General features: G+C 43.7%; 2 protein-coding genes across 2 annotated transcripts in view; one reads left to right on the plus strand and one right to left on the minus strand.

Moving 5' to 3' along the window:
• Positions 1-21,862, plus strand: psmc5 (proteasome 26S subunit, ATPase 5). Its single transcript, NM_001292922.1, is given in 12 exon segments — positions 1-140; positions 4,215-4,286; positions 5,462-5,531; positions 7,303-7,400; positions 8,738-8,794; positions 9,691-9,921; positions 14,483-14,609; positions 15,413-15,603; positions 16,230-16,328; positions 17,129-17,239; positions 20,448-20,534; positions 21,583-21,862. Coding segments are annotated over 12 exon segments (1,221 nt in total). The 5' UTR covers positions 1-116; the 3' UTR covers positions 21,637-21,862.
• The window catches only part of LOC103183838 (SWI/SNF-related matrix-associated actin-dependent regulator of chromatin subfamily D member 2), a 38,644-nt gene continuing 24,652 nt past the window's right edge, over positions 8,083-22,074 (minus strand). The window contains exon 14 of the transcript XR_006085694.1: positions 8,083-8,232. The gene's annotated coding sequence lies outside the window, so the exon portion shown is untranslated. The remainder of the gene's footprint in view (positions 8,233-22,074) is intronic.

Consider the following 22,074-nt stretch of genomic DNA (forward strand, 5'->3'; position numbering starts at 1 on the left):
AGGGTCAGTGGGCAGAGTCGCTTTAAGACGTACAGCGGTGGGCAGTGTCGCTTTAAGACGCGCGGCGGTGGCGGGGAAGAGAGCGCAGTGTGACGTCGCTTTAAGCGGGCGGCGGGATGGTGGCGGACTCTCGGGCTCAGGTGAGAGCTTTGTCGCGCGGCCGAGGGCTGAGGGGAGTTGAGGGGGTGAAGGCGCGCGCGGAGTGGGGGAAGCACTGGCCTCACCCTCACCCCAGTCATTGTTTGCCGGGTGAGGCCTGGGGTCGGAGGCGGCCGTGACTTGCACTTCACCCGCCCGAGGCCTGAGGGAAGCCGCGGCCTGGAGTTCGGGGCTGGAGCCGGGCCCGGCGGGGGAGGGGCTGCCAACGGCACACCGCCCCCCCACAGCTGCTTTACTAGGCCCCGACTGTAGGCCCAAGCCTCGGTCTGCCGTAGAGCCTGGGCCCGAGGCCAAGTGACTAATAGTAATCCTGACATTTGACCCAGCGCTTCGTCACGTCCTTCGAGATGTCTCAAGGCGCTTCACAGGATACACTGTAAAGTGTAGTGACTGTTGCTGTGGGCGAAATATACAATCACTATGTGACTTGGAACTAAAGTCTGAGCCCAACTGCTTGTGTTGGGGAAATAAAGCTGATGATCTCTGGGGGTGAAGTAATTCACTTGTGGCTCAGCTCATTCGAATGGTTTGTACTTTATTTTTGTTTTTATTATTATAACAATACTATAATAATACAATAATAAAACAACAATAATACAAAAATGAAACAATGATAACTAATACGATAATAACTAATGCAATAATAATGATACAACAATAATAACTATACTACTAACAATAATACAATAATAATAACAAAAAATAATACAATAATAATACTTGCATTCGATGTATCACGTCATTGCGACATTTCAAACGTCTCCATAGAACAACAACTTGGGTTTATATAGCGCCCTTCACGCAGGGCAGCGCCTTGGAGCGCTTATACGGACAGGGTGACCAAAACGTTGTGAAATCTACCCTATAACAACAAATAAAAATACCATCATTTCTTTAAGACTTATTAGATAGACATTGTAATGGTATCATGTCTCTTTGGCCACCCTGTATATTGTATTATTGTATAATATTGTGATATGAAGGGTGCCTTCTAAATGCTCAGCAATAAAAGGCTCCTTTTTAAATCGGGATTGTCATGGGATTTGGAGTTAAAATATTTATGATCCTTGCACAGGACTTACGAAGCAAATATTTTGTTTTCCTTTTATATTCTTTGTTGTATTTCACTTTTCTGCCATACCCATCTCTTCCCCCGTTTCCTGCAGTTGGAGTTTACCCGTACTCCTTAGTAAACACAGAAGTTATTAGAGTAATTTCACCGTGCTGAGCAGTGTGGGTAAACTCTTCCTCCATTACACAAAACTTGCTGTCAATTTTTGCTGTTCGCTGCTGTGTGCTGTAGTCCCAGACTCTGGCAACCTCCGATTAAAATTATCCACTTTTTGAGAGAACAAATCTTTTGAGAGAATGAATTCCCAATTGGGATCCGTATTGGGGGTGTCAGTAATTCCCCATAAAGGGAAGGAATTCATGCCCTGAATTTCCTAATTTCCCGCAAGCAGTTTACAAAGTTTGCAAACGTCCTGGAGAGAAGAGAACGTAATTTTGCTCTGCTTTGTGCGACGAGTCGAATAGTTTATTTGCTGAGCGAGTCGGGCAGTCTTTAAAACTACTGTTTGGAGGTTATTTATACATCTGGTTAGTAGAATTAATTTCCAGTAGAGGTCAGTAGTCTACAGAACTCCTCAATACACAAATATGATCCAAGCATCCTTGTTGCAGCTTTGTTTGCATCTAACTGAAAACTGTTTCAAATCTCCAGATACAAATTGTAAAAAAAAATGAACTTATTTTGGTGGTTTGCCGGTTTTGAATGGAAATGCAGTTCCAATGTAGGAGCTGTGGAGATCCTACAACCAATGTACAGGAGGCAAATATTGTTTGATTAGCCCGGTGTTTGACACGTGCAGAAATCTATTATCCTACTTAAGAGTATGTCAAACAGATTGAGAATTCCATTTATTTTGCCTTTGCCACATAGTGGCCAATGAACCACTGAGCAGTTTGCCACTTCCTCTAATCAACTGCAATCAACAACAACTTGCATTTATAATGCGCCCTTCATGCAGGCCAGCGTCCCAGAGCGCTTGACAATGGCGGAACACGACACCCAGCTGGGAGAGAGGGGGGAGGTGACCGTAGGCTCGTTCGAACAGGAAGGTCTTCAGGCATGACCTGAAAATGAGGAAGGAAGAGGGCAAGGTGGAGAGATAGAGGAAGAGTGTTCCAGAGTTTCGTAGTGGCTGAAAGCACAGCCACCAGTGGTGGAATGGAGGGCACAAGGGACATGCAGAAGGTCGGAGCCAGTCATCAGTTGGGGAGGTGCCAGGGCATGAAGGGATTTGAAAGTGAGTGTGAGGATCTTGAAATCAACAACAAAAAATTGCATTTGTATAGCGCCTTTCACATCCAATACTCCTCTGTCATTTCTACGCCAGTTTTGAGAGTCGAGGGTGGTAGAAAATCCAGCTGGAGAATTGCAAATTGTTTGCTTTAATTAAATCCGATGACTTTTATAGTAGCAATTAGAGGCCAGGAAGCTGGTGCTGTCATGCGTTTAAATGATCGCTAACATGTCTTTTGCCAGCAGATAGTAATTTAGGGCTCTGTTTCTGACTGACTCCAGATCATTTGCAAAGGCTGAGACTTCAATGCGGGCAGCTGATGCCATGGTTTTTGAAAATTACCGTCTACGATATTTACTCTTCAATTGTAGTTCAGAGAAGTCTGTGGCATTCAGGACAATTTGACCAGTATTGTGAAGCAGATGAGNAAAAAAATGCAGGTGTAGCAAATGAATTGTCTGCTGAAAAATGTTCCCTTAATGGTTCTTGGATGATCTGCTAGTACACCGACAATTAAGAGGCTATTTTTCATGCTGTTAAAGGGTCAGTCAGACACTGGTATTTTAATGACTTTTAAAAAAAAATGCTGAGGAGCTGTGCCCTTCCACCCAGCCAATTTGATAGGGAGTGGGACATTTCAATGTAGTTTCCCACTGAATTGTTGTATTAGTAAGATGATGTTCAAAGTGTTTTGAGGCGTCCTCCTGATATGAAAGGCTCGTTTTAAATGTAAGTTTTGCCTTTAGACATTGTCCTTTACACTATATACCGTGAAGTGCTCATGCACTCTCTATGTGGAAGGCGTTACAACCAGTGTAAGGATTTTTATTGATAATACATTGTAGTTGAGATGCTGACATGATCAGAAATTGTTTTTAACAGTTTTCATGTTTGCTAACTGAATTTTATGAATCCCGAGACATTTATTTTAGCAAAGTCCTCTGGCAGTTATGTAAAATACTTGCTTTCTCAAAAAATAAGCTAAAGTCCCACTCCACGCTGAATCAGGATTTTTGGAATTGCTCTATTGAACCTACAGTCGCTTCAGAATGCGACTAATTCATGCCTAATTCATAGTTGCTCACTTGTTTGATAGACCGTGATGCAAAATAACTTTCTGCACATATTAAGTAAGACCAGATGTTTTAAATCTAATAACCTGAGCAATCTTAAATTTTTAACAATTGTTTTGGTTAGAATCTGAGTGGAATTGTGGAGTTGGTTAACAGCCCTTTTACAAAAAAAGGTCACTCAATCCACAACTGTTTGTGGGACGCTGCTGTGCGCAATTGGCTGCCGCGTTTACTCCCACAAAATACACATTCAATCCACTTTATAATATATTCTGTGATGCGCTTTGAGACGTCTCAACAACATAATCAGGTGCTATATCAAATGCAAGTAGATTATTCTCCTAGATTTGGCTTCTGGTAATAATAAAATTACAGTATATCAGAGTACACTCCGTGAAGAATGTGTACTATATCCTGCAAAACATCCCTCAGGAATAAATTTTGTTTCGAAATCCAGTTGCTTCAAGCAATAAAGCAACTTGGTTAGTTGCTTTGAACAGTGTCATTGTGTTTAACCTAAAGTGTGATGGAGAGAACATGCCTGAACACGCTGTAAAAGAAATGGCTCGTAGCATCTGCAAAACAGCTGATTAATTTTGGCGTCTTCCTGTGTCTTGTACCCCTGTAGTTTCAGCAGCTCTTTCTAATTTTGTGTTTACTTTTCATGTGATCACAGATGGAAGTGGAGGAGGGGAAGGGAGGAACTGGCCTCCGACAATATTACTTATCGAAGATTGAAGAATTGCAAGTGAGTTACAGAACCAAGCTTAAGGAGATTTAGTGTGGGGTTTAAAATTAATTTGAACTCTTCAACATAGGGTTGTTGATACCATAAATAGTGAAGTGCTTCATGTCCCCAAGTACAGCACTAAGTAATATAACTTCTTATTAGGTGTAGATTAAAATCCCTTTGACTCAAAAAATGTGCTTTCATCTCAGGAGAACATCTCTCACTGTTTCTTTCTTCCTTTACTGTGGCATTTTCCCCCAATACCAGCTACCCTGTAGCCTCTTTAGATTGACCTAAATAATTTAATGGAGGAAACATCATAGCTGACAGGCTTTTTCATTAATATGGGCCAGGTCCCAGAGGTGGGAAGTCATTGTGCTAACCCATTGTTGCCATCTTTCATCTCTCCCTGTGTCTTTCTCTCCTATCCCTACCCCCGCCTCTCCTTTTCCTAGACCTTTTGTAAAAGGTTTTCTGAGCGATTGCCTTTGCACCTTGTAAGAGATCTACAGAAGCAAGAGTCTAATGCAGAATATTACCTTCCATATGTACAGACTTCCCCAGTACAGTATTACTTGGTAGATCAATCTTTCGCTTATGGTCTGCTCACAAATTCGTTGCTTGTTAAATCATAGCGTGAATGTAGAATCTCTATTTACTGTGACGTGACACCTTGCAAATAGTTGAATGTGAGAAACTGCTGTGTTTCAGCAATTATTCAGCACAAATGACGGGGACACTGCTGTGCCAAATTGGCAGCGTCATTTCGCCCACAAATATACAATCAATTCACATATATTCTGCAAAGCACTTTGAGATGTCTAGAAGAAGTGAAAAGCGCTATATCAAATGCAAGGAATATTATGTTATTATAATAGAGAACATATTAGTATTGCTAATTAGTCAAGTTAGTCTTGACCTTGCGTAATACTTTTTGTTTTTCAAAAAAAAAGCAAAGTAAAACCTTTGGTTAAATTTTATTAACCCAAATTTTATTTGCTCAGTAAAATAGAGCAGCTTCCTATAGTAATAAATGTGCCTTCATAATGGTTATATTTATGTTAACTGACTAGGCAGTCCTCATTTGCTGATCTGAATCTATAAACTTTTAACAAAGCTTGATTGAGTGACTTTTTGAAATGAATTGCTAACTTATTGAATCTAATATTTTTTATTCCCCTTCTTTCTCAAAGCTTACTGTTAACGACAAGAGTCAAAATCTTCGCCGTCTACAGGCTCAACGAAATGAACTCAACGCCAAAGGTAACTCAGACATGTACATTATACTGTGTGATGCCACTTTGTTTCATTCAGATTGGTTTCAATCACAAAGTGCACTGTCCCTTCACTTTACAGGATATCCTGTGAAGCACTTTGAGACGATGTGATGAGGCGCTATATCAAATGCAAGGGTTATTATTATCCTCCAATTTATCTGCACCCAGTGTCTTGTAGTGTTCTGTACCATCTGTTTCTGTATAAAGATACATTAGGGACATCAACTGTTTGTGTGTGTGAGAGAATGATGTGAATGGTAAGCTTATTAACATGTTACGTCTTCATATTCGCTTAAACACAAATGATAAAGTCTAGTCTTATCAAGTTTAATCTTTGTTGGGTGACGAGGTCAATAAAGACACTCCATTAGAATTCTAATGCATGAAACATAACCCCAGATACTAAGTTCCATGTGCAGTGAGAGTAGGTGTTGTTTGCAAGTCTGATCCTGTGCTTGTCTCTGTTGTACTTTCAACCCTAAGGATTTCCACACACTGTAGGATTTTGTAGGATTTCTATGTTGACCTGTTGGGCCTTTCGTGAGGATATTTCCCCCCCATTTGAAAAATGACTGCGCTGAATCTTCAGATCGGGATTTTTGTTTACTGCATACATTTTAATTTCTTGTCTCATATTCAGTGTATTGATGAATTTTGAGTGCAACCTATGAGTTCATGTGGCTGCTAATATGACACAGCTTCTCGTCTAATAAAATTTGGAATCGCTGAGTTCTCTTCCCCCTCCTCTTCAATAACATCCTTCTGTTAATTATTTGTGACATCAAACATGAAAGAGCAGTCTGAGGATTTGACTAAATTAGTCTCCTAGATGTTTCGTGGTCTCATAGATGTATGGTTTGAGCTCATTGATCTGTCAAAGATTGTTTGCCATAAAATTGGGCGCATTCCATTTCTATAATTAATCGACCAATAAACTACAAAGAAAAGATATTGTTTCATAAAGAGACAATTTAATGAATAAACCTAGGTTTTTGAAGGAGCAATTTTGAAAAGCGAAAACAAAATGAGTGAAGAAAATTACATTGAGGGAGTTCATTTCATCTCTAAACTAAGTAAAACTATGTGAACAAAGCTCCAGCAGGGTTTTCAAACAAAGTGTATTTTCATTGTAATCTTTTGCCATATGCAAGGCTGTTCAACTACCAGTATCCTGGCTGATGTTGACTATTCACCTTCTGCATCACAGCCATTCTACTGAAAGATTGCATTTTGCATTTATAATAATACAGTGATCTTTGAATTTGACACAGTGCCTGATCACATCTTCAAGATGTCTCAAAGCTTCACAGAATAGACTGTAAAGTAACTGTATATTTTGTGGGTGAAACTCGGCAGTCAAATACGTACAGCAGTGTCCCAACAAACATTCGTGGATTTATTTACCCACGGAATTATTGCCCAGAGAAAGCATTTCATCGCTTTCTGTCGGTAATAATCCCTCCAAAAAATAATAATCATGTAGTCACTCAATCCATGACTGATTGTGGGCCACTGCTGTGCGCAATTGGCTGCTGCTTTTTGCCCACAAAATACAAAGTCAATCCATTTTACAATATATTCTGTGAAACAATTTGAGACATCTCAATGACGTGATAAGGCACTGTGTCAAATGCCAGGATTATTATAATATTATTCTTTGGTATGGTATCGCTCTAAAGACTCATTGAGTTTAACCTACAGTGGGGGTTTGGAAAAATGACGCAATTTATTGCATGATTTTAATTATTTTTTGACAGTGCGCATGTTACGAGAGGAACTGCAACTTCTTCAGGAGCAGGGATCCTACGTAGGAGAGGTGGTCAGAGCGATGGACAAAAAGAAAGTCCTCGTCAAGGTAACATCTGATGCTTCTGTACGAATGAGGAATTCAGAAGAATATTGTAAAGGTTTCTATTATACTACATTTAATTCTAATTAAATGAGCAATCCTATCGCATAAAAACATCCAAAATGTTTTGCCGAACAGCAACAAATTACACTTGTCTAGCGCCTTTCACGTTGGAAAGGTATCCCAGGGCGCTGGGCAGTCGGGGTTTTTTGGACCTGAGTTGAGGGCAGGGTGGAGGGCAATGGGGATGGGAGGGTGGAGCAACCGAATCGATGGAGTAGATGTCTTGGTTGCTGTGGGTGTATAAATTCTGCTTGCATCCACGGACATGTCGATCCAGGATGATATCTTTTCTGTAAATGAGACCTTGAGTTTAAATGTCATTGATTGTGATATCTAGCTTTTATGCTATAAGTAGTATATTTAATGGTAGCCACAGTGTTTAATGTTCAAATACCAGCAGTTTTCACAATAATCACTTCAAACCACATGTGTCTTACCAGTTGAGCGATAGCGCTGGTTAAGGTTGAACCATTTATTCCATACTGATTGCACATTGAGGTCAATTCGCCAATCTGCCTGACCACATTGCCCACGGTTTCCACTGGCAGTGTCTGAAGCAGTGACCAGCAACGACTATTCTAAACCAGTCTTCCTGTCGTGCCTCTTTTTGGTCCTTTACGTTCATTGTGGTTGAGGAGGGATGAGTGTGTGCTGGGGAGTAGAACAGAGTGTCCTTGGCACCGATGCAAATAATGACTCCTCAGTGAATTCTCTAGTGTGTCGAGAAGAATTGGTTAATTTGGTGGATTACCCCAGTGGCTGCTTCTCCAGGAACCTGGAATAAAGACAGGAACACAATCTAAAGTGTTAACTCAAATTTGATATGGTGGGGGGCAGTTAATACTGATGTTGAAACAAACAATTAGGTCTGGGTTTCTGTCCTTGCTATCGGCGATCTGCTTTCTCATCGCACCTGCTTTGTATACAGCATTTCAGGTCCTCTTTTTGTTTTTGGTGCTGCTTGTTTATAGTGTACACTGTAGTGGGGATATATTAAAGATCTTAGCTGAGGAAACGACTTAAAGGGAAGTGGTACCACCAGCATCAATGCACAAGCATATTTTCTACCTCATTCAAAGGCTCTCAATAATTCTGGTTGTATGTTGGGAGTATTTGCATCTAGTGGTCGAATGATTCTCTTTCTCTTCCCCACTTCACTCCTCCCACCTTCCCTCCATCGTCTTTCATTTATCCTAATAAAATGCACAATTTTGTAAAATTAAATTACTAAGAAAGTCTTGTATAACTTTTCTCTCTCCACACCCCCGTGTTTTTTATAGGTTCACCCAGAAGGAAAATTTGTTGTGGATGTTGATAAGAACATTGATATTAATGATGTGAGTATTATATCTATTATACAAATTTTAAAAAAAATAGAGCATGAGGGGTTTGTCAGGAATATCCGCGCCTCATCCTAGATGTCACAATAAACTACTTGTGCTGTGAGGAATGTGATTTGTCTGTGAGTCAGTATTTCATTGTGGTCCTTTTAAACTTGGTTTGTGTTTCGTTGTGAGGATCAAGAGGAATTCAGTGTGATTGAGGCCCATAAGCCCAAGTATTAATTCATGTGAATCTGTTATTAGCAGGATGGATCAAGTACTAGAACACATCTCAGGACATGTGGAACCAATTACAATTATTCAGCATAATTCATGTCGGGAGGACATCTCGAAACACTTCACATAGCTAATTGGGAGGGGAGGGGGGTAGGGAAGTGGCCAAAAGCTAGTCTGGAAAAATAATAATCCTTGCATTTAATATAACGCCTTATCATGTCTTTGAGGCGTCACAAAGCTGGGTCTTAAGGTAGGAAAGTTTTGTTTATGGCCTCTTGTTTGCAGGCATAAACAGCTGAAACAAATGAAGACACCTTATCTGTGGGTTATGAGATGTTCTATGGAATCACTAGTTGACATCCTATTTCCAGTTTGGGTGAGGCATCTGAAGGATTTCACTGATTGAGGTGGATTTAATATTCTTGAGTTTGGCTTGGAAATTGAGAGGATTCATAAAGCTTTGTCACCTGGAGTTTTTGAAACGTGGTTGGGAAATTGAGTCAAATCGAGTCTAGGATAAGTTAGCACATACACATGGTTTGTGGAGGGGATGGGTGTTAGTAGCAGGCTGCATCAAATACTAGATTGCCTCTTTTTCTTGGGGACGCAGTCAGGAACTTTACAGATTGATTCTCTTGGCCCTCTATCTAACAGTTTAATTTTTGTATACAAAGGTAACTCCAAACTGTCGTGTAGCTTTACGAAACGACAGCTACACTCTTCACAAAATCCTACCCAATAAAGTGGACCCTCTGGTATCTCTCATGATGGTTGAAAAGGTTCCAGATTCCACCTATGAAATGATCGGAGGTTTGGACAAACAAATCAAAGAGATCAAAGAGGTTATCGAATTACCTGTGAAGCATCCTGAACTGTTTGAAGCCCTCGGCATTGCTCAACCTAAGGTAATATATATTTAATCTTTTGTAATATTTCTTCAAAGGTGTTGGTGAATTGCTGTACTGGGTGTGGGTTCACTCCCCGCGCTAATGACTCCTTGTCTAGGCTGCCACCAAAGTACAGTGTTGAGGGGGATGCTGCATTGTCAGTGGTGCTGTCCTTTGATTGAGAAGTTAAACCAAGATCTTGTCTGCCTGTTTCGGGCATTAAGCTATTAAAAATGCAGTGGAACTATTTGAAAAAGGACGTTTCTCCTAGTGTCCTGACCAATGATCCCCAGATTTATATTATTAAAAAAAGCCAGTGATTCACTTTCTGGCTATTTGTGGGACATTGTCATGTGCAAATTGGCTGCCACATTGCCCCACAAATAATAATAATCCTTGCATTTGATATAGTGCCTTATCACGTCTTCGAGATGTCTCCAAGTGCTTCACAGGATATACTGTAAAGTGAATTGACTATGTTTTGTGAGCGAAATACACAGTTGATGCACTTTACCAAAAACTCCCAATTACTTTTGAGATGTTTCACTATGTCAAATGTAAGGATTTCTTAAGAAATTATAGAGAATTTACGTAGAGCACAGAAGAGGTAATTTGGCCCATTGTTCAAGTACTAGATTCTTAGCCCCACTTCCTCTGACTACCCTCCCCCCCTCACTGGAATCTGCTGGAATGTGATGTGCTTCCCCCATAAATGCTTCAGTATTATCTTTCCTCAAATGTTTCCCTTTTTAATGTGGTTAGATGTAAAGGAATTTGATACTTGAACATAGGGACCTACAGAAGACTTAATTGGAAGCTATGCTGTAGGGCCTTCTTACCTTTGTGTATTCATGGAAGCAATAAACTCCAAATCAAAGTGTGTGTCTGTTTTTTTCAAGTTAAAATTCACTGCTGTGTGCTGGCTGGCCTCCCAGTTGGGCTGGCCATTTTCTGCTGCTTTCAAGGTTTGGCTTTCAGAGATGTGCTGTTTGGCATTGGGCCTCGTGACTCTTGGCTTATTGCTCTCAGGGTACCTACCGCTCTGAACTGGGACAGCCATGAAATGTCATGTTTTCGTCCCAGTCTCAGAAAATGGTGGCCTTTGTAATTCCTTTTTTTAACTGAAAAACATGTGTTTTGGAAAATGTGATGGAAGGGTTTGTTTTTTTGATGTTGTATGCCAATGCATGATGACGTGGCTTACCCGAAACTGTTCCTGACGATTAAATCTTCTGCCTTGTCCCCCCCTTCCCTTTCTGTCCCAAGTCTACCCTAAAAACCTATCTCTTTGAATGTGCCTCTGGCCACCTTTCCGACCCTCTCCCTTGCTCGGTGTCTAACCTTTCTTATGAAGCGCACTGAGACGTTGTCTTATGTGAAGGGTGCTGTATGAATGCTAGTTGTTCTTTAGTCTGAAGGTCATTTTGCTGAGGCATTCATTCTCTCCCATATTGGAACTTTGTCAAGATTGAGTTAGCAGCAAGATTGCAATCTCTCTTGCGCTAACTTAACTGCATGTGGTTTTAATTCTTCACAAACAAATGTGATTTGGGGTTTGGACTTTTCACCAAATTAAGCAGTTTTTTTTTCCCCTGGGTTCTTTGAACCAACAAGACAGCTTCATTAATCAGAATTTAGTCATGCCAAAGCTACTTTGATATTGTCCAAATTCCTAATGAATACAGATTCTTTAATCACACTTGATCTCTGATTTCAGACAGAAAGGGTCACCTGGACCAGTTGCTTTGAGCCAAGCCTTGTCCTTTCCCTGACGCATCCCCAAATAACATGTTCAGTCTAAGGAGAATAATGCTAAATGGAGCCTTTCTGTAAAGCTGACTCTTTGTGTGTCTGTTTCATAGAATAATATTTGACAGCAAATAATAATTTCCAGCATTTAATTTCAGCTTTGCAGTGGGTTGTTTACAACAAAAAAACAAAATTATATTTATAGAGCGCCTTTCATGTCGGGAGGACGTCCCAAGACGCTGAACAGTCAGGTGTCGGGGCCTGAGCATGGGGGAGGGGTGGTGTAGGGGTGAGGGAAGGCAGAGAGGTGGGAGGGCGGCCAAAAGCATGATTGAAGAGAAGGGTCTTGAGACCGACCTTGAAGGAGGCAAGGGAGGAAGCGAGGCAAAGGGACGTGGGATGGAGTTCCAGAGTGTGGGGCAGAGAGGCTGAAAGCCCGGCTACTGATGGTCGGGCGGGAGACATGGAGCAGGCTGGAGCCCGCTGAACGGAGGGAGCGGGCAGAGGCCGAGGATCTTGAACTTGATCCTATGAGGGATGGGGAGCCAGTGGAGTCGGGCGAGGGTGGGAGTGATGGGGTCACGGAGCCTGGTGCGCGAGAGTACACGAGCTGCAGTTTTGGATGATCGGCAGCTTGTGAAGGGAAGAGTTGGGAAGGCCGATGAGGAGGGAGTTCCCGTAATCGAGCCTTGATGTGACAATCGAGGCTTAAAAAGTTTACATAACTTTTTCTAGTTTTTCTGTTTTTTCTCTCCCCCATTGTCATGTGCATCTCTGTTGGTATAATAATCTGCATTTGATATCAACAACAACAAAATTACATTATACAGCACTTTTCACATCAGGAGGACGTCCCAAAGCGCTGGACAATCGGGTTTTGTGACCCAAGCTGGGGGTCCGGATCAGGGAGAGTGGAGGGCAGAGGGGGGAAGGAGTTTGTTCAAAGGTATGGTCGAAGAGGAGGGTCTTGAGGCGGGTCTTGAAGGAGGCAAGGGAGAGGGCGAGGCGGTGGGACTGCGGAATGGAGTTCCAGAGAGTGGGGGCAGAGTGGCTGAAGGCCCACCCGCCAATGGTGGAGTGGGTGAGGCAGAGGATGTGAAGCAGGCCGGAGCCTGCTGAACGGAAAGATTTCTTAAGGGGGTTTAGGAGGTCTAAGCGGTAGGGGGTACCAAGACCGTAGAACGCCTTATCACATCCTCGAGACATCTCAAAGGGCTTCACAGAATATACTGTAAAGTGTAGTGACTATATATTTTGTATTCAGCGACAGTGCACCGAGACGCTGCCCCACCTGAAGGAAGCCCATATAACAAATTGTTGTTGTTGGTATCCAGCCTCCTCTTCGGATGGTGGATCCACATATACAAGCAAATTCCGTGCAGGCTGACTTGAACTAACAATCTCCTGGTCTGTCAGCCATAGTTTTTCCAACCACCCCCCCCCCCCCACTGCACTATCAGATCTGCCCTTTTATCTTCTAATCTTGTTTTTTGGGGGATTGAATTCTGTCCCTTCCCTCCTTCCTCTGTCCTTCAAGGAAACATCATTATTATATTTAATTATCATATCTAGACCCAATTCTGTCTACTGGTGAGTGATGAGAAGTCTCATCTTAATCTTCTCTCCCTAGCTCAAGACACTCGCACCAAATTATGTAGCACTGTTACTGCTGCCAACAGCGATCAGCTACCTTGGCACAGCCCAGGGAACGAATCTGCTATGAAAAGTTCTGTTCACTCCAAGCAGATGCTTTACCAACTAAGTCGTCAAAAGGACCCCATCTAGTGTTGAATTCAGTTTTGTATTCCGAGTGGCTTTTCTGAACATTCTTTAGGTCTCAAGTTCTCATTTTACTTGTGCTGAAAAGTAATTGGAGCACTCTCATCATACCCTTCGAACCCGGAAGAGAGACTCTCTCGTTGAAACAACAACTTCTTGGATTTATATAGCGCCCTCCACACTGGATGGCATCTCAGAGCGCTTTACAGTAATGGATCTCGGGACCAAGTCAGGGGGAGGTGGGGGGAAGGTAACCAAAGGCGCGGTTGAAAAGAAAGGTCTTCAGCAGAGACCTGAAAATGGGAAGGGAGGGAGTGAAACGAAGGAAGAGAGGAAGGCAGTTCCAGAGCCCTCGAGGCATAGTGACTGAAGGCACAGCCGCCGAGGGTGGAGTGGAGGACTTGGGGGATGAGGAGGAAGCCAGACCCTCATGAAACATCAGCTTGACGAATGGCACACTCGCCTGTGGGTCAGGACTTTGCAAAATTGGGAGGAGGTGCAGTCACAAGATTGGTTTAGACGAAGAAGGTCCTTCAGCCCATTTGATCTCATCCTTCACTCACAATATGAAGCTCGTATTTTTTTTAAATGTATCCAATGTCCTGGCCTCAACCACATATCTTGGCAACCTGTTCCAGTCATTATTTACCCCCTTTCTGATGTCTGTCTTGAATCTGTTTTCGCAAATCTAAACCTAATGTCCTCTTGGTGCAAACCTTGGCATTTCGCCCACAAAATATAGTCAATTCACTTTACACTATATCCTGTGAAGCCCTTTGAGAGCGCTATATCAAATGCAAAGATTATTATTATTATCCTGAAGTATTGTTCTGGGTTGACTTTTTCAATCCTATTTGAAATCGTAAATTTGTGAAGATCCAATTAATTAATCTGGTAGATTGTTACGCAGGATATCTGTGTTGAGCAAAGCTTACATCTTGCAATTAATTACCATGGTTGATTGAAGGGTTTGGTGAGAAGGTTGTGTTTACAGACCTCTTATACTGAACACTATTGATTTTTTTGTGTTTATTGTGTGTCATCACTGCAGGGTGTGCTGCTATACGGACCTCCAGGAACAGGCAAGACACTGCTAGCCAGAGCTGTGGCCCACCACACAGACTGTACTTTCATCCGAGTATCTGGCTCCGAGCTTGTGCAGAAATTCATTGGCGAGGGTACGTGCTGAAGCCATCTGCTCTCGGTTATATTATATGTCTGATTGGAAAATTAAGATCATCAGAAAAGTCTGTGTTAAGATAATTTCCCTGGTGGTTTTTTCGGAGATGGTGCAAGTTAATTTAAGTTATTCTGTCAAAACGGTGGGCATCTGCAAAGGTTGCTGAAGTCAGAAGAGTAGAAACCTGACACCATCAGTTCAGTTGTAGCAAACGGTAACCTATTAAAGGATTTCTGAGAAACAAGATGTAATCTTTTGAACCTATGAGTAAAAATAATTATAACTATCCTTGCATTTGATACAGCGCCTTTCAAGTCGGGAGGACATCCAAAAACGCTTCCCAGGATTTACTGTGAAGTGTAGTGACTCTGTGTTTCGTGGACAAATGCAGCAACAAATTTACTCACAGGAATATCCGACAAACAGCCATACAATATCCACTGCACACCTCAGTTGGATGCAGTCCACTTGTTCAAGAAGATGCAATAGTTTGGAATAGAAATTCTGCTCAGTGGTGCCTTTGGTGACTATATATAATGGGGGAAGTTCCATTACTAGCTGTAGTTGCCTTTGGTGTGTGCTAAAGCCAACTAATCTCAGTTCTGTGATGCTGCTTAAAAATAAGATCATGAGAAATGTTAACAAGTTAATGATTTCGGGTCATTTTTTGTTTAAAAAAAAGTGCATTTCCTTGTACAACAACGACTTGTACTTATATAGCGCCCTCCATGCAGCATAGTGTCTCAGAGAGCTTAACATTTTTTGCCCCAATGTCTTTCATACTCTTTTGCTGCGATGCAGGTGCACGTATGGTGCGGGAGCTATTTGTAATGGCGAGAGAGCATGCCCCATCCATCATCTTCATGGATGAAATCGATTCTATTGGGTCCTCACGATTAGAGGGCGGCTCTGGGGGAGATAGCGAAGTGCAACGCACAATGTTGGAGCTTCTCAACCAGCTCGATGGGTTTGAAGCCACTAAGAATATTAAAGTACGTCTCTGAGTTTATAATAAACCTTGCATTTGATACAGCACCTTATCATGTCTTCGAGACATCTCAAAGAGCTTCACAGAATATACTGTCAAGCGAATCAACTGTATTTTGTGGACAAACGCTTAGGTTGTAAGTGAATTGTAAAAACTTCTATTGGTTTAGTTATTGTTGATAGGACCTCATTAAAAACAGCATGCGCTGTACAAAATACTTTTTTTAAATTGGGGCTGAAGGTGGTGAAGCATTTCTTTGATCCTAAAATGTTAGTGTGTAGGCATTATTCCTGGGATAGGACAGCCTTCTGATTTATTGTTAGTATTGCACTTTGCTGGATGGACTGAACAGAAGATTTGGGGTGTGAAGAAGACTTGATGGGGATATAGACATGTCTGGCCAGGAGAGAGGAATTGTTTGCATGACTTGTGAATGTAAGTAACTATATCTGAGTAAATGCTTAAAAAAATCAAATATTCAGATTCAGCAGCCTTTCTGACAGTAATAATAATCGAGACATCTCAAAGCGCTTCACAGAATATACTATAAAGTGAATTGACTGTATATTTTATGGACAAATTAAATATGTTGGTTCAGTTTTTTTCACCTCTTCATGCTTGCTGCCTCAGGTGATCATGGCCACAAACAGGATCGACATCCTGGATCCTGCGTTGCTGCGCCCAGGCCGAATTGACAGGAAGATCGAGTTTCCTCCTCCGAATGAAGAGGTGAGCTTGAGGCCATTCAAAATGGTATTGGCGCGACACATAGTGCGTGTGAGGGATGGGAAATTATTACCAGCAGTGTATTTCAGACTGGAAGGATGTCTGTCCTTTTCTGTGTATTGGTGTAATGCTTGCCTTTAAATCACCCATTGGGGCTTGTGATGAAGGACTGAACCTTCAGTGCTTTTGGTCAATAGGGTGCAGAGGAGAGAGGAGTTTTAATAAACTCAGCGAAATGGAAGTTTGGGATCCATATATGGATCCAAATAAGCTGCACATATATTGCAAAATAATTTTGCTGGAATCCCAAAAAATTCTGGATAATCAAGAATCCCAAACCGAAGCAATCCATCCAGAGAGCTTTGCCGACTCGGGATTCAAGATTCGCGAGCCGCAGGTTTGGTAAATTGATAGATGCAAAGCAGTCCAGATTGTGAAAGTGCCAAATTGGACCAAGGAGAGCATTTTTTAGAAACGCTGAACATCATTTCTATCCGTATTGTTGAGCGGTAGGGCTTGTTAAGAGAGCTGTCGGGCTTGTTGACAATTAAATTCTTCAATACAGACTTGGTTTTCCACGGTGTTGGTGCTTTTTTTTTTCTGCACCAGAGGTTGGGGATTTTAATCCACAGTGACTGGTGAAACGTGGTTCAGTTGATAGATCAGAGCATTTTCCTGTGGATCTAAGCATTCCCAGACACACCATCCACATCTCAGGAGGTGACTGCGGATCCAGATTTAAGGAGACCTCACTGAAAATGTGTTGACTTGCTTGCCTTCTTCCTCCCTCCCCTCCCATGCAGGCTCGTCTCGACATTCTGAAGATTCATTCCCGCAAGATGAATCTGACTCGCGGCATCAATCTGCGTAAAATCGCTGAGCTGATGCCAGGGGCGTCAGGTGCTGAGGTTAAGGTGAGACTGTCAGCCTCATCTTATTTTAGCTCTGCAAAGGGTAACCATACCTGACCCATCAAGCAAACCATCTCTGGCCAAGGGAAATGTTATGCAGATGCATGGTTTGTTCTGTATTTCAGCAGTGAATTAATTCTAGGCATTAACGATGAGTGCAGTAAATGCTGTGAGCGCATTTATTAACATGACTAATTGTGATGAAGGCAATTTGGGTAATTGCATTTTGCACTTGGAAGGTAGTTTGATTAATTCAAATCCTGTTTGCTTACATGAAAAGCCTATTTCTACTTAAAGCTGATGATAAAACTCTGATGCAGCTCAGTTTGACACTCTTGTGTAGTGGAGATACTTCTATCCCAGTGTGCGCATCTTGGCTGCCGCCTCCGACCCGAGCTGGCCCTCCCTCAAAATGCCCCCCTCCCTGCAACTCCCGCTCTGTCCTGCTCTCCCTCCGCCCTCCCCGGCTCCTATCTCTGCTTGACCCCCCCACTGCCTCCCTCTGCCCAGCCTGGGAATCCTCCGCCAGGCGCATCGCAGCACTCGGCACTGTGGCAGCCACACCGACTGCCCCATTCCCCACTACCGCCACAAGCCACCCCAGACCCTGACCCCGGGGGCTAACCTCTCCTCCCTCATCTGCATCCCCTCCCTCTCAACCATTCCACTACCCCCTCCCATCCCACACATCCCCCTGCCAACTGTCCACTCCTCATTGGCCTTCAAAATGTCCTCCATCTCCAACAAGACTTGGCCATCAATGATTTGTCTCATCCTCGATGAGAACGATGATATTATGGCACTCACAGAAACCTGGATCACCCCAGGTGACACCTTCCCCCTCACTGAGGCCACGCCACCCGGCTACACCTACCAACATGCCCCACGCCCCAACCATTGTAGCGGTGGTGTGGCCCTTATATCCAGGGTGTCACTTGTCCTATCCCCCTTCTCCACTGGCTCGTTCCCTTCTTTCGAACCCTCTGCCATCCCTCCCATCTCTCTGAAAATTCTTCTACTTTACCGCCCCCCCAAAATCCACTGCCTCCAAACCTACCACCATCTTCTACCGCCCGTGGAAGAAGATCGCCCCGCAATCCCTCTCCACTGCCCTGGAGTCCTCTGATCTCCTTCCCCTCTGGCCCACCTCTCGCAACAACCCACTCGCTGCACTCACTCTTCTCCACCCTCTCCACCACACTCGACGCCTTTGCCCCCCTCACCTCCCGAACTGCCTCCTATTCCTGATCCTCACCTTGGTTCACCAGCCACCTCCGCTTGCTTAAGGGCCAGGTGCGGGCTGCCGAACGCACTTGGCTCAAATCCGGCCTAACGGTCCACCACTACATCTGGCTGGACTCATCAAGAACTACCGCTGCGCTCTCGCCTCAGCCAAATCAGCCTTCTATTCCAGGTTAATACTGGAGGCGAAAGGCAACCCCATGCTTCTGTTCTCCACCACTAACCGGCTCCTCCGCCCTCCCTGACATGCCTCGCAGATACTTTCCTCTGACTCTCACTGCTAGAAAATGCTTGATTTCCTCAAGTCCAAAATTGAGGGAATCCGCTCAGCTGCCACTGCCCTCCCAACTTCCAACCCCTCCTACCCCCACTCCACACAATTACCCATCCCTTCTTCCACATCTTTGAACCTGACACCCCCTCCTCTGTCTTCAACACGGTAACCTCCATGAAGTCCACCACCTGCTCCCTCGACCCCATCCCTACCCCGCTCCTTAAATCCCAGCTCCACCTTCTTGCCCCACTACTCGCCGACATCATTAACCTCTCCCTGTCATCTGGCACTGTTCTTTCCCCCCTCAAAACAGCCACTATCACCCCCACCTTGAAGAAACCTTCCCTTGACCCGTCACAGCTATCTAGCTACCGGCCCATCTCAAATCTCCCCTTCCTATCCAAGATCCTTGAGAGAGCCGATGCCTCCCAGCTTCGCTCTTTCCTTTCACTCCCTCCATGAACCCCTCCAATTGGGTTTCTGTGCTGCCCACAGCACGGAAACTGCTCTGGTCAAGGTCACAAACAACATCCTGACCATGTGTGACCAGGGCTCCCTCTGCTTCCTCGTCCTCCTTGATCTCTCTGCCACCTTTGACACCGTGGACCACTCAATCCTCCTCCACTGCCTCTCCTCCCCACCTCAGCCTTGAAGATTCCGTCTATGACTGGTTCAGGTCCTACCTTTCACACCGCCTCCACTTCGTCGCGGCAAACGGCTTCTTCTCCACCCCCAGCCGTGTTCCTCAGGGCTCTGCCCTCGGTCCCCTCCTCTTCATCTTCTATATGCTTCCCCTTGGTGATGTCATCCGCAGACATGTGATAAATTTCCACGTGTATGCGGATGACACCCAACTCTACCTCTCTGCCTCCATCCTGAACTCCAGGACTACTGGCGTCCTGACCGACTGCCTATCCGACATCAAGTCCTGGACGAGGGCCAGCTTTCTCCACCTCAACGTCAACAAGACCGAGGCCCTCCTGATTGGTTCACGCCAGCGTCTCCGCACCTCAAGCGCTGGCAGCATTAGCCTTCACAGCTGCACACTCAACCTCACTAAGCCAGTCAGGAACCTGGGTGTCTTGTTTGACCCTGAACTGTCCTTTCTCCCCCACATCCGCTCTTTGCTACTGCCTACCACCACCTCCGCAACATTGCCAGACTCCGCCACTGCCTCACGCACCAGGCTCCGCGACCCCATCACTCCCATCCTCGCCCGACTCCACTGGCTCCCCATCCCCTAGAGGATCCAGTTCAAGATCCTCGTCCTCACCTTTAAGACCATCCATGGCCTTGCCCCCTCCTACCTCTCTGACCTGCTGACTCCCTACCAACCTGCCCGCTCCCTCTGTTCAGCGGGTTCCGGCCTGCTCCATGTCTCCCGCCCCGGTGGCCGGGCTTTCAGCCTCTCTGCCCCTATACTCTGGAACTCCATCCCTCTGTCCATTCGCCTCACTTCCTCCCTTGCCTCCTTCAAGGCCGGTCTCAAGACCCTTCTCTTCGACCGTGCCTTTAGTCTCCCTCCCACCTCTCTGCCTTCACCTAATTGTTCAGCGCTTTGATACGTCCTCCTGATGTGAAGGGCACTCTATAAATGTAATTTTGTTGTTGTTGTTGATGGCCAAGTAACTGTAGAGTTGATGTCTGTTTTAACCAGGACCCTCTTATTGATGTGATTTTTATCTTTCTGCGAAGGGAGTGTGCACAGAAGCTGGAATGTATGCCCTGAGAGAAAGGAGAGTTCACGTTACGCAAGAAGACTTTGAAATGGCGGTAGCTAAGGTAAGATTGTAGACATTTAATAATAATAATTATTATTATAAGCTGTTTTATCTTGTACTGAACAGTAGAACCAGAAGACATGGCCTGTGATTGGGAGGTAAAATAATAATAATAATAATCCTTGCATTTGATATAGTGCTTTTCACGTCTTCTAGACCTCTCAAAGCGCTTCACAGAATATCCTCTAAAGTGAATTGACTGTACATTTGTGGGCGAAACGCAGCAGCCAATTGCGCACAGCAGTGTCCCACAAACAGTCGTGGATTGAAAATGACCAATTTATAATTGTTTGGTTTTGGAGGGATTATTATTAGGCTCTGTGTGGAGTAAGGAAACTTGCCCAAGGTTTCGCCCTCTGCCTGGAATTGAACCCAGGTGATTCGTTTGCAAGGCGAGTGCTCTAACCACTGAGCTACAGGACTCCAAATTCAGAACAAATCTGCGGAAACACTACTTCAGTGAGTGAAGATTAAATTTATGGAACAAGCTCCCTAGGGAGACAGTGGAAGCAGAAAATGTCATTTGTCTCAAGAACAAATTAGATGGATTTCTGCTAGAAAACAATATCTGGGGATACAGTGTATAGTTTAGGACACAACATGTCAAGCGACTGCCAGGATGGTGGAAGGCGAATTAGATGGACCTTGGCCTTCTTTCACCAGCAAATTCTTATGTTCTTAAAATCTTAGCTTATACATTTGGACTGATCGGGCCCAATAATCTAGTTCTTTGTGATACAAGTTTTAATCCTGAAATAAGAGTATTTGAATTTTTTGCACCAAGGACAGAAGAAATTTCATCCAGGTATCCTGTTTAGCATCAGTGGATGCTTCTCGTTTTGAATCCGGCAGTCAGGGGTTATCTTGCGATGTGTGTCTTTGTTGGTGGCTTTCAGAAGAACGTGTTTGGATTTATAAACCCATCCTCGGAATGCTAAGGGTTTAAGCTTTGAGCTTGCACGAACCTTCTCTGTTACGATTTACAATTGTGGGTGGGGGTAGGCTTGCCAACCAACACCTCACCAGCAAATTCCTTTCTTCCATTACAGGTTATGCAGAAGGACAGCGAAAAGAATATGTCCATCAAGAAGCTTTGGAAGTAAATGCATGTAGTACAGTGCAGCTGCTATCAAGTGAGATAACGAATGCTGCGTTGCTAGGGAGATTTTGTCAGGAAACGTCAAGCCATTGTAAGCTTTCCCATCACTACTACATGTTGGTGAAACTCTAAACCGTTCGGCTTTTGAACTGTACCAGTAATATAACGTAGACGCATTTACTTAGCAATACGGTTTTGCAAAGAACGGATTAAATGTGATATTTTCCATCATAGCTTGGTATCAACCAATACTCGTCTTTTCTCTGTTTTTACCCCTCCTCCCCCCCCCAAAAAAAAAAAGTTGAATAAGCACAAGAGACGCCTGCTTTGTTTTGCTTTTATTTTCAAACCAAAAAAAGATTTGTGTACAGGAGGGCTGATATAAAACCTGACAAAATGTGGTTCCAGATAGAACAGAAGCACCATTAATTACAACATGGGT

This window comes from Callorhinchus milii, unplaced genomic scaffold (assembly GCF_018977255.1).
Source record: "Callorhinchus milii isolate IMCB2004 unplaced genomic scaffold, IMCB_Cmil_1.0 Scaffold23, whole genome shotgun sequence".
NCBI classification, from domain to species: Eukaryota; Metazoa; Chordata; class Chondrichthyes; order Chimaeriformes; family Callorhinchidae; genus Callorhinchus; species Callorhinchus milii.